Below are 12483 nucleotides of genomic sequence, written 5' to 3'. Positions count from 1 at the left end.
ATCACTCGAACAAATTATCCGATTATATGTTTGGAGCAACACAATATTCTTAGCCTAACATAATCAAACTAAGAACAAAGATAATGGAGATGAAAATCCTTGAAACCATGGAGCTTGAAGATGATGGCTTGGCTCTTGATAATTCTTTTTTCCTAGCTAAACACGTCACGTCCACTCCAATTCTCACCAATTTGTTTCTCCCCAACTCAATCTCAATTTCCAAGACAAATCCTCTCCAGATCCGTCTCCTTTTCCTCTCTCCCCTCTGTCCCTTTCCTTCTGCAGCCTTTTTTTTTGGGAAAAGAAAAAACTGCAGTATAAACTGCTAATTTGCAGTTCGCTCATCAGCCCGGCCGGGTTGAATTTTTGGGCATAAAATTAACCCGGCCGGGTGACATAAATTCGACCCCTCCTGGATTTCTCATGCCTCGCGAAAATCACCCGGCCGGGTTGAATTATTGGGCATTAAATTGACCCGGCCGGGTGGCCACTTTTGAGAGCTTTCTGCACAGATTTTCACCCTCCGAGCTTCCTTCTTTGTCTCACCATTTACTCCTCTTCCTACACCATAAAACACACTTTTGCAAGCATCAAACTATATAAATCATGTAAAGTTATGAGAATAACAATGTAAATTTGATTCACATCAAATACCCCCAAACTTATTTAGTTGCTCGTCCTCGGGCAAGATCATATAAAACACAACACTTTGAAGCTCAACTCACAAAAGTGTGTTTTTTTTTTTTTTCAAAAGTTTTCAAAAGAATGAATCACGTAGAGACATGAATGACAAAGTCTAAACCCCCAACAATTTCAATCAAGATTTCCCACTCTCATGAACCATCACTTATCAACTTAGAACTTCAAGTCAAGGTACACATCAAAGTAAGTCCAAGCATAGGATCATACAACTCAAACCGTCATCATTGACTCATCAAGCATTACTTACCACATAGACTCGCGGATTTCAAACCAAACTTCTTTAACTCTACCAAGCTATTTACGTACATCCACAAGCATCAACGATTAGGTCCAAGGTCTTCGTTCAAGGTTGTAATGGGGCTAGGGACAAGGTAGGATAAATATGGATGATGAGCTCAATGGCTACACATTTGAGTGCCAAAATCTTCCCTCCTACACCATCCTTCCAAAGATTAGACAAGATAAATTTTACAACCAAACTCACACTCCCCCAAACTTGAGATCTATTCTAGACAAGATTACATCAAACAAATGTAGAAGCTCTATCTTTATTCCATCAAGCTTATTCTTTTTTTTTTGTAAAGACCTCGACTTTTGCAAATTTAGAGGTCGTCTTTTTCTTTTTTTTTCCTTTTCTTTTTCTAAGAACTTCATTCTTTTCACATTACATCGAGTCTAGAGATATCTATACTTTACAATTCACCACCCCACACTCAAACTCAAACCACAAAGCTCAACTTGTATTTAGCACCCAAGTAGTAGCAAGGTCAATCGATGAGGCTAAAATTAGGCTTATTTTAGTGGCTAAGTGTTTAGCTAAGTGTTTACACAAAGAATAGGGAATTAAGCTCAAAGTGGCTTCTAGGGGATCATTAGATGGACTAGGCATGTGATCATTTGGCCATAGAGTTTATCCTAGTGCCTTATCCTCCCAAATCGTTAACACAAACGAACGCAAGCACTTCACTCGATAAAGCAAATCAATCCAACATAATTTCCACAAGTCATGCGATTTTCACACTCTCCTCAACTCAAGAAATCGGATGTAATCACGACATGCTTTTTCAAATAGATTCATGCACCCATTCCATTCATCCTCGGCTTCAAAGATCAAGTAAAATCAAGCACGAATTCCCAACCAGAAAGCCGAAGATAAAGCATGCACCCGTCAAATACATTGATTCAAAACACCTTTATCAAATAATACACCCAATAAACATGCATCAAGCATAAAAATCATTGACAACCCCCCCAAAACTTGAATGCGTCATTGTCCTCAATGCATGCATAGAAGAACAATTATAAAGTAAAGGGAAAGATAACTCCCCCAAACTTGGCATGAAGTCCATAGTGCATTCGGGTGGGAGGGTGGGTGTATATCTCTTTGTGGGTGTGCTTCCTCTTAAGCTCCAACAAATGTCACATCTCCATGTTGCTCCTACAAAAAGAAACAAAACCTACAAAAAGAAACACTCAATTCAAAATAAATGTTAGAGGAAAGAATTGAGTAAACAAAACCTCCAACATAAGAAAACAAAAATAAAAGAAAAAAAAAACTTGGGTTGCCTCCCAATCAGCGCCTTTGTTTATAGTCGTTGGCTCGACTTTCTTCATCCTTGATCTACACTTTTGGCTCCACCAGAGAAGCCACTTCTCTTGCCTCCATGCCACTTTCAACTCCAACATAAGCCTTCAAGCGTTGGCCATTCACCTTCCAAATAGAATCACTCTTCTGATCTCGAATGTCCACAGCACCATAGGGGTACACCTTGTGCACCACATAAGGACCCCACCATCTTGACTTGAGCTTGCCCGGAAACAGTTTGAGCCGAGAATTGTATAGAAGGACCAGTTGTCCTTCATGGAAATGACGAGGCTTGATGGCTGCATCATGTATCTTCTTAGCACGCTCTTTGTAGAGATCAACGCTCTCATATGCATGAAGCCTAAACTCATCCATTTCGTTCATGTCACACATTCTCTTCTCAGCTGCCGCATCATAATCCAAATTAAGCTTTTGCAAAGCCCAAAAAGCTTTATGCTCCAGTTCTACCGGCAAATGACAAGCTTTTCCAAAGACCAACTTGTATGGCGAAGTTCCAATCGGGGTCTTATACGCCGTTCGATATGCCCACAAAGCATCATCTAGCTTTTGAGCCCAATCCTTCCGAGACGGTCTTACCACTTTCTCAAGCACCCGCTTAATCTCACGATTGGAGACTTCAACTTGACCACTCGTTTGGGGATGATAAGGGGTAGCAACCTTGTGTTGGACACCATATTTTCCAAGGAGGTTTTCAAACAACTTGTTGCAAAAATGAGTTCCTCCATCACTGATAATAGCTCGAGGTGTCCCAAAGCGGTTAAAGATGTGATTCTTGATGAACTTCAACACCACTTTGGCATCATTGGTTGCCGAGGCCACTGCCTCCACCCACTTGGAGACATAATCGACAGCTACGAGAATGTATTGCTGCCCATTAGACTTGGGAAACGGTCCCATGAAGTCTATACCCCAAACATCAAAAAGTTCTACCTCGTGAATGTTATTCATAGGCATTTCATTTCTCCACGAGATATTGCCGGTTCTTTGGCAACTGTCACATCTCTCTACATAGGCCTTTGCATCCTTGAAGATCGATGGCCAATAGAATCCGGACTGAAGCACCTTAAATGCGGTTCGACGTGCTCCAAAGTGACCGCCATATACAGAATCATGACAAGCAGACAAAATCTGAAGGTGCTCATGCTCTCCAACACACCTTCGAATAACTCCATCACTACAAATGCGGAAGAGAAACGGATCTTCCCAAACATACGTGCGGGTGTCACTCAAAAATTTCTTCTTTTGGTTAGAAGACAACCCTTCTGGTATAATACACGTGACAAGGTAGTTCGCCAAATTGGCAAACCACGGCACATATGTTTCTCGAGCCTCCACTTGCAACACTTGCTCGTCGGAAAATTTCTCATTTATCCTTTTCTTTCTTTCATCTTCCGTCTCTTCCAAGCCCTCTAGCCTAGACAAATGATCAGCTACCAAATTCTCGGTCCCCTTTTTGTCCTTTATTTCCACATCAAACTCTTGTAGTAAGAGGATCCACCTCACCAACCGAGGCTTAGCATCTTTCTTATTCATCAAATATTTGATAGCTGAATGGTCCGTGAACACTACCACCTTCGTGCCAAGTAAATATGCACGAAACTTCTCAAAGGCATACACTACTGCTAGCATTTCCTTTTCCGTCGTGGTGTAATTCAATTGAGCTTCATTGAGTACTTTGCTAGCATAGTAGACGGCGTGTAGGACCTTGTCTCTCCTTTGGCCTAAAACGGCCCCCACGGCATAGTCCGAAGCATCACACATCAGCTCAAACGGCTTTGACCAATCGGGTGTGATAATAATAGGAGCTTCGACTAGCTTTTTCTTCAGCAATTCAAATGCCTCAAGGCATTTCCCATCAAAGACGAACTTGGCATCCTTCTCAAGTAAGTTGCAAAGTGGCTTTGCAATCTTTGAAAAATCTCTTATAAAACGTCGGTAGAATCCCGCATGTCCAAGGAAACTACGGATGCCCTTCACATTCGTTGGGGGAGGTAACTTCGAGATCACATCAATCTTAGCCTTATCCATCTCTAATCCCAACTCCGACACCTTGTGTCCCAACACTATGCCCTCTTTGACCATGAATTGACATTTTTCCCAATTGAGCACGAGATTCGATTCTTCACATCTTTGTAAGACCCGTCTCAAATTTTCTAAGCAAAGATCAAATGAGGATCCAAAGACGGAGAAATCATCCATGAAGATCTCCATAATGTCTTCATTCATATCGGAAAAAATTGCCATCATGCAACGTTGGAATGTAGCCGGTGCATTGCACAACCCAAAAGGCATCCGGCGGAAGGCATACGTACCAATAGGACATGTGAATGTCGTCTTTTCTTGATCTTCCGGGGCAATTGCAATCTGATTGTACCCCGAATATCCATCTAGAAAGCAATAATGGGAATAACCTGCAATCCTATCGAGCAACTGATCTAGAAATGGCAACGGGAAGTGATCTTTTCTCGTCGCCGTATTCAACTTTCTATAATCCATGCAAACTCTCCATGAGTTCACCAATCGAGTTGCCAAAACCTCATTCTTCTCATTGACGGTCACGGTTATTCCCCCTTTCTTTGGTACACATTGTACCGGGCTAACCCACTCACTATCGGAAATGGGATAGATCATCCCATATTTCAGCAATTTCTTCACTTCTTTTTCAACCACTTCCTGCATAAGTGGGTTCAACCTCCTTTGTCTCTCTCTTACCGGCTTAGCTCCATCTTCCATCAAGATTTTATGCATGCATATTGCGGGGCTAATTCCTTTGATGTCGGCAATGGACCAACCTAGAGCTTTCTTGTGTGACTTCAGTAGCTCTATCAACTTCAATTCCTCTTCATCATTCAACATCGCCGATATCACAACCGGTAAAGATTCATCCTCACCAAGGAATGCATATTTCAGATTTGTCGGGAGTGGCTTCAATTCTAGCTTTGGTGGTACTTCAATTGAGGGCTGCACATCCGCCACGAAAGTATCCACCACACATTCATTCTCTAGACTTGGTTGATCAATTTGAGCATCCTCACTTTCATCAAAATCAAAATCAACTTTAATTGTCGAACCAAAGTCTCTTTCCAAGCTCCCCTTATCATAAACGCTTCCTTCTATACTTGCCGAGTAACGCATCTTGTCAAAGATACACTTGTCGAGGACATCAACTCTAAAGCACGCTTTTGCATCACTAGGATGCTTCATCGCTTTCTCCACATTAATGGTCACTTGCTCACCATTAATTCTAAACGTGACCGAGTTGTCCTTTGCTCCTAGCAACACGTCCCCTGTGGCAAGAAACGGTCTGCCAAACAGAATTGGCACCTCTTTGTCCTCGGGCATATCCAATACTATGAAATCAACGGGGATGACGAACTTGTCTACCTTGACCAAGACATCCTCCAGTGGGCTTCACAATGGAATGATCAGCCAGTTGTAGAGCAATGTCGATGGGCTCCATTCTGTTCTCCAGTCCAATGGCACGTGCTGTTTTCAATGCCATCAGTGAGATCCCCGATCCTTGATCCAATAGACATTTGGTGAAAATTGTGTTGCCTATCTCACAAGGAATCACACAACTTCCCGGATCCCTCTTCTTCATGGGCATCATTCCCGAAATCAATTGTGAGCAATTCATGCTCAATGCCACTATTCCCTCGTCTTGAAGTTTCTCCTTGTTTGCCATCATGTCCTTAAAGAACTTGGAGAACTTGGGGAAATTAGTGAAGAGGTCCACCAACGATACATCCACATTCACTTTTCGAATCACGTTCATCATCCACTCGAAGCTTTTCTCCTTTGGAGCTCTCTTCTTCCTCTTCGGTGGATATGGTGGAGGAGGAATGTGATCAGGGAAGTTGAACTTGCTTTTCGGGTCTAATGCCGGACTTGTCATCAGCTGTCCATTTGATCCTATCTCTACTTTCTGCTTTCCCTTCTTTTCTGCCAAAAACTTCTCACTTAACTCGGATTCTACACCATTTTCCTTGCTGCCGGATGCAGCCTGTTCTTGACCATGTTGGGCACCCTGCACCAACGCGGGACTTCCCTTACATGCCTCGTCCGCCCCTGCGTGCGAGGAATGCAAGCCTAACATCTCATCCGCCCCTGCGTGTGAGATGCCGGAAGTACCTTGGCCGTCCATTGATGGTGTCGAATCCAACTCACGACCACTTCTCAAGACCACTGCCTTACACTGTTCATTGCCTCTCGGATTAGGTACGGTATTGCTCGGGATGGTGTTAGGAATCCTCGTGTGTGATGCCGTGGCAAGCTGCCCTATCTGCGTCTCAAGATTCCTCATTGTCGCATCCATCTGCCCAAACTTTTCCACCGTCCTTTCCTTGAAATTTTCGTTCTCCTTTTGACTCTTAGTCATGAAAGAGAGAATCTGCCCCAACTGATCCTCGACGGTTGGCTTCTTCTCATAACCCGGCGGTTGAGTGTTGTTCCTCCATTGATTTCCCGAGTTGTTGCTAGGACCAGCCTGATTCCATCCCGTTTGTTGAGGTCTCCAATTTTGCTGATTGTTATATTGGTTGCCTTGATTGAACCCTTGGCGATTGTTGCCAATATAGTTCACATCCTCCACGGGAGGTCCTTGAAGACTTGGGCACTGATCAGTATGATGCCCGCCTTGACACAACCCGCATCTCATCACCGTCACAGCTTGGGGTTGAGGAGTCAGTTGAAGAGATTTAACTGCCTTTGTCATCGACGACATTTGAGTGCTAATGTCCGCCAGTTGAGCCTCAATTGCGGTCACTCTTTCCGCATCCTTTGTAGCACCAAATGTATCTCCTGCTCTATCAGCCCCTCGCCTTGGATTGTGCCAATTCCGTTGATTGTTGGCCAGCCTTTGAAACAAAGCCCTCACCTCATCGTGAGTTAGATCATCTAGGTTCCCATTCGAACCTGCAGTCACCAATCCCGTGCCTTCACTGTTGAGTCCCTTGTAGAATTTCAAAAGGTCATGCCCCGGAGCTAGTCCGTGACTTGGGCATTTCCTTATCAATTCCGTGAATCTCTTCCATGCTTCCGCGAAGGACTCGTCATACTTTTGTCGGAAAGAGGTGATCTCCTCTCTCAACTTCTCAATCTTCATAGGAGAATTGTATTCCAAGAGGAACAACGTCTTCAACTCTTGGAACGTTGCTATGTTGTAGCCCGGGAGTGAGTCATACCACGCTCTTGCGTTCTCCCTCAACGAGAACGGAAATAGGGCCCTCTTGATTCGATGATGCTCCACATTTGGAGGTCTATGAGAATTTGTCAGCTCATAAAAGGCATTGAGATGGCTCACCGGATCTTCCTCATCTCGTCCATGGAAAAGATTTCCTCCATTCACCAAACTAATGTAGTGAGGTGGAATGTTGACATTGTCATTTGCGTAGGCAAACTCCCCCGGGTGCTCAATTCCCGACCTAAGAGTGTCGCCAAACCTCACCACGGGTGGTGGAATCTCATTGTTCTCAGCCATTGATTCACCGTCTGAATCCTGATCCCTTTCTTCTCGGTTATTTCTTAATGGACTCGAATAGTCCGGGAAGATCTCAAACTCTGAACCTCTAACCCTTCTTCTTTGATAACAGAGTAGTCCAAACGGTGGTGTACCCTGTGATCGCGTGTGCATTCACTTTTCTTTCTTTTTTTTTTTTTTTTTTTTTTTTTTTACCTACACAACAGAAAATACACCAAGCACAAGCACAAAATATTCCTATTACCGAAAGCGAGACCTCTCGACAACTTCGGGGTAAGTACTATAAAACGTGTGTGCTTTAGTGAAACTAACTATCTAACCTAAACTAAAAGTTAGAAAGATGTCACCTTGAAAAATATACTCCTTCGTCTTCAAGTTCAGACGTGGTAGATGGCTAACACCTCTCAAAAAAACGAAATGAGTACCTTCACAAAACAAAGAAAGATCAAATAAAACAAAACAAAAACAAACAAACAAAAAGAAGTTAAACAATCTATTGCCTTCCCCGGCAACGGCGCCAAAACTTGATGTGTAATTTTAGGTCCTTCACAACAATATAATTTATCACTCAAGTTCAATTAATTAACCCAAAAATTACTACTTCGCTGCAAGATTACAGGGTCGTGTGTAGTAAATTAAGGTGTCGATCCACAGGGAAGGAAAGATTATTTAATTCTAAAACTTGGAAAACTCATACTAAGAGATATTTTGATTTGAAGATTTTTGATTTCTAGATTATGCAAAAACAAATAGGCAAACTAAAACAAGTAAGACGAATGAAGAGAAGGACATGTTACTCCAAACACTCATGGATAAAACGGTGATTTATTCTAATATCAAACTCTATCTTATGAATCATGGGACTATGAAATCAATTCTCGATGCTAGCACTGAACATGCTTGTCAAACAATAGTTTAAGAATAGTTGAACACATATTCTATAAACTAATTTTCATTAATCTAAGGATCCTACGGAAGCGCGAGACTCAAAGATCAACTACTATAAGCTCTAGAAATCCATTATCAAATTATCATTTGAACAAATCTAATTGATAATTCATTACCACAATGATCCATCTTATTCAAAGTTAAAGAGACATTTGAATAAGAAAAAGTATCTACTATAAATGATGCACCAAAAGTAATAGATTTAAACAATGAAATTGCGATAATGACGATCATAAGATAAAGAAGAACATAGAATAAATCACTCGAACAAATTATCCGATTATATGTTTGGAGCAACACAATATTCTTAGCCTAACATAATCAAACTAAGAACAAAGATAATGGAGATGAAAATCCTTGAAACCATGGAGCTTGAAGATGATGGCTTGGCTCTTGATAATTCTTTTTTCCTAGCTAAACACGTCACGTCCACTCCAATTCTCACCAATTTGTTTCTCCCCAACTCAATCTCAATTTCCAAGACAAATCCTCTCCAGATCCGTCTCCTTTTCCTCTCTCCCCTCTGTCCCTTTCCTTCTGCAGCCTTTTTTTTTGGGAAAAGAAAAAACTGCAGTATAAACTGCTAATTTGCAGTTCGCTCATCAGCCCGGCCGGGTTGAATTTTTGGGCATAAAATTAACCCGGCCGGGTGACATAAATTCGACCCCTCCTGGATTTCTCATGCCTCGCGAAAATCACCCGGCCGGGTTGAATTATTGGGCATTAAATTGACCCGGCCGGGTGGCCACTTTTGAGAGCTTTCTGCACAGATTTTCACCCTCCGAGCTTCCTTCTTTGTCTCACCATTTACTCCTCTTCCTACACCATAAAACACACTTTTGCAAGCATCAAACTATATAAATCATGTAAAGTTATGAGAATAACAATGTAAATTTGATTCACATCAAAGGATACAGATGATAATCATCACTCTCCTTCCACATTTGTTAAGAAGAATACAAAGATGAAGCCAAGGTTAAACTAAGCAAAATATCTATGGAAGGAGTGAAGTTGAAACATACTACTACTACTCTATGAAACAGCTAAAATAATTGCACTCATACAAGTGGAATTCAAACACAAATTCTATGAAAGGAGTGAAAGTGAAACCAATCAAACTGCGCACATACAATCGCAGAAATTTCATCTAGATAGCACAGCGTATATCAAACTAATCAACGCACCAGCAATGCACAGATAAGTAACGCCACGAACGAGCACGAAAAAGGTTTTCAAACCCTTGGCAACCTGAAGAGTGAGGGTCAGAATCTGCAGCCTACCTTGCTCCTCCATCTTCTTGAAGAAGTACATTGGCTTCAACGAGCGCCTCAGCATGAATGCTACCGAAAATGGCAGCCCAAACGCCAGCAAGCTCTGAATCGACACCTCCAGAAGAGGAGGAGCCATACTGTAGGGTTTAGTTAGGGTTTAGGGCCCGTCTGGTTTCGGGCCAACCCTACTAGGGTTACGGGTCAATAGGGTGCAGGCTTAATCGGGTTGTGATTTCTTTTGGGTTATAAAAGTTCAACCCTAACCCTAAAAGCTTGGGTTTCGGGCTAGCCCAACGGGTTGATCGTGTTGTTACCGATAATATTAACATGCGATCAATCCAATAAATAATGATTAAACTTACTAATATTCATACAATGTAAAACATTTAATTATGATATGTTTGAGATATATGCTTAAACTCAATCATAAACATGATCAAATACTAATAATTGAGATATTTCGTGAAATTTTAATGCATGTTTTAGAAATTTAAATATTTTTTTGAAGTTTTTAATTTTTTATATCAATTATTATATTAATAAAAATTCAATATATAATTTATATATTTAATATAAAATTGAAAGTTATTTTTTAGTTATAATTAATCAATGAAGTGTCGAATTAGGAGTAAAAAAATAGAATAATAGAAATTTTATCGGGTTTTCGGGTCTGGCCCTAACGGGTTGCGGGTTAATCAGGTGTGAGCTAATCGGGTTTTGATTTTATCGGGATAGAAATTTCCAGCCCTAACCCAATAAATTTGGCAGACTATTCAGGTCAGCCCACGGGTTACAGACTACATTGACATCCCTACTGGTGTTGTCAAACCCACTACTCATATCACTCTTGATAATGTTTTGTTTACCCCAAATTTTCCAGTCAGCTTAATATCTATTGGCCAGCTAGCAAAAACTCACAATTGTTTATCCTTCATATTGTATCTTTCAGGACCTGCAGACGAAGAGGACGATTGGTGGATGACATGAGCGTGGCGGTCTGTACTATTTGGATTCTGGTTCACCTGTCTCTCCTAGTGCTCTCTCTGTTGCTGTGTCTCCATATCAATGACATTGTCGTCTTGGTCATCCATCTTCTTCCAGTCTTCGTAGTTTAGTTCCAGTTGCGTCTGCTGATTTTAATTGCGAGTCATGTGAGTTGGGCAAGCACCATCGCACTTCCTTTCCTTATCGAGTCGATACTCGTAGCTCTTCTGTTTTTGATCTAGTTCATTGTGATGTTTGAGGTCCAAGTAGGATTGAGTCTAGAGGGGGTTTCAAGTATTTTCTAATCCTTGTTGATGATTATTCTCGTATGACATTGTTGTATTTGTTTAAACAAAGAAGTGAAGTCCCTACTGTTCTCAAATCCTTTTATCATGAAATAAAGACAGAGTATTCTGTTGATTTGCATATTCTCCGTACTGATAATGCTCTTGAGTTCACACAACAATCTATGTCATCTTTTTGTGAATCTCATAGTATAATTCATCAAACCTCTTGCTCTCACACTTCTCAACAAAATGGGGTAGCCGAGCGCAAGCATCGTCATGTTTTAGATGTTGCGCGTACTCTTATGTCTCACATGCATGTACCTAGGTATTTATGGTCTGATGTTGTTCTTACTGCATGCTTCCTTATTAACAGGATGCCATCTAGTGTGTTGCATGGGGAAATTTTTTTTTCGTGTCTTCATCCTGATAAACCTCTTTATCATATTCCTCCTCGCATTTTTTGGTGTACTTGTTTTGTTCATGATCTTACTCTCGGGTTGGAGAAGCTGTCCCCTCGCTCTATTAAGTGTATTTTTCTTGGTTACTCTAGAACCAAAAAGGGATACCGCTATTTTGACCCTCTTACCAAACATCATTATATCTCTGCGGATGTCACCTTCTTTGAGTTTCAGCCTTATTTTACTCATCCTCAAACTAAACCAACCAGCCAATTAAATCATACTCCTTTGCCTGCCCAAACTTTTGTTTCTCCTATGTCTTATGCTCCCCCTTTACAGGTTTATACACGACGTCATCGACCTGCAACAACCTCTGAAACAGTACCAAATACAGTCTCATGTCCACTGCCACAGTCATCTTTGCCTCCAGTTTCTGAAGATCCAACTCCTCATAATCTAACTCCTCCTGATGAGTTACCCATAGCTATTCGCAAAGGTAAACGTACTTGTACCACCAAACACCCTGTGTCTAATCACGTTTCCTTTACTCGCTTGAGTGCTCCTTTTCGTGCCTTTGCTCTTTGTCTTTTGTCTACAGTGATTCCAACTTCTTACTAAGAGGCACTCAAACACCCTTTATGGCGAGCCGCTATGGATGAGAAGATGCGAGCTCTCTTGAGTCGTGGTACTTGGATATTGGCACATGCCCCTAATTCGATAGATATTGTATCTTGTCGTTGGGTGTTTACCATAAAATTTCTTGCTGATGGTAGTATTGATCGATACAAAACTCGACTTGTGGCCAAAG

General features: G+C 41.5%; 1 protein-coding gene and 1 non-coding gene across 2 annotated transcripts; one reads left to right on the top strand and one right to left on the bottom strand.

The window, feature by feature from the left end:
• Nucleotides 1-5719: 5719 nt before the first annotated feature.
• LOC121792827 lies at nucleotides 5720-7787 on the bottom strand. The gene is made up of 3 exons (XM_042190941.1): nucleotides 6440-7787; nucleotides 5883-6250; nucleotides 5720-5794 (listed from the first exon to the last, which is right to left on the bottom strand). Exons 1-3 carry the CDS (start codon nucleotides 7785-7787, stop codon nucleotides 5720-5722), a joined length of 1791 nt encoding a protein of 596 aa, XP_042046875.1.
• Nucleotides 7294-7400, top strand: LOC121758016. The gene has a single exon (XR_006041306.1). It is a non-coding gene; the product is annotated as a small nucleolar RNA R71 (small nucleolar RNA).
• Nucleotides 7788-12483: the final 4696 nt, after the last annotated feature.

Source organism: Salvia splendens, chromosome 1 (assembly GCF_004379255.2).
Source record: "Salvia splendens isolate huo1 chromosome 1, SspV2, whole genome shotgun sequence".
Lineage (NCBI taxonomy): Eukaryota > Viridiplantae > Streptophyta > Magnoliopsida > Lamiales > Lamiaceae > Salvia > Salvia splendens.
This window is presented reverse-complemented; position numbering and strand designations above follow the sequence as displayed.

Bases quoted from the DNA above. Each gene is read 5' to 3' on its own strand.
- LOC121792827 (XM_042190941.1), bottom strand. From the start codon at position 7,787: ATGGCTGAGAACAATGAGATTCCACCACCCGTGGTGAGGTTTGGCGAC. The intron at 6,251-6,439 runs GTACTTCCGGCA...AGTTTTTGGCAG, and splicing joins ACCATCAATGGACGGCCAAG to AAAAGAAGGGAAAGCAGAAA. The intron at 5,795-5,882 runs GTGATTCCTTGT...CATTGAAAACAG, and splicing joins AGAGGGATCCGGGAAGTTGT to CACGTGCCATTGGACTGGAG.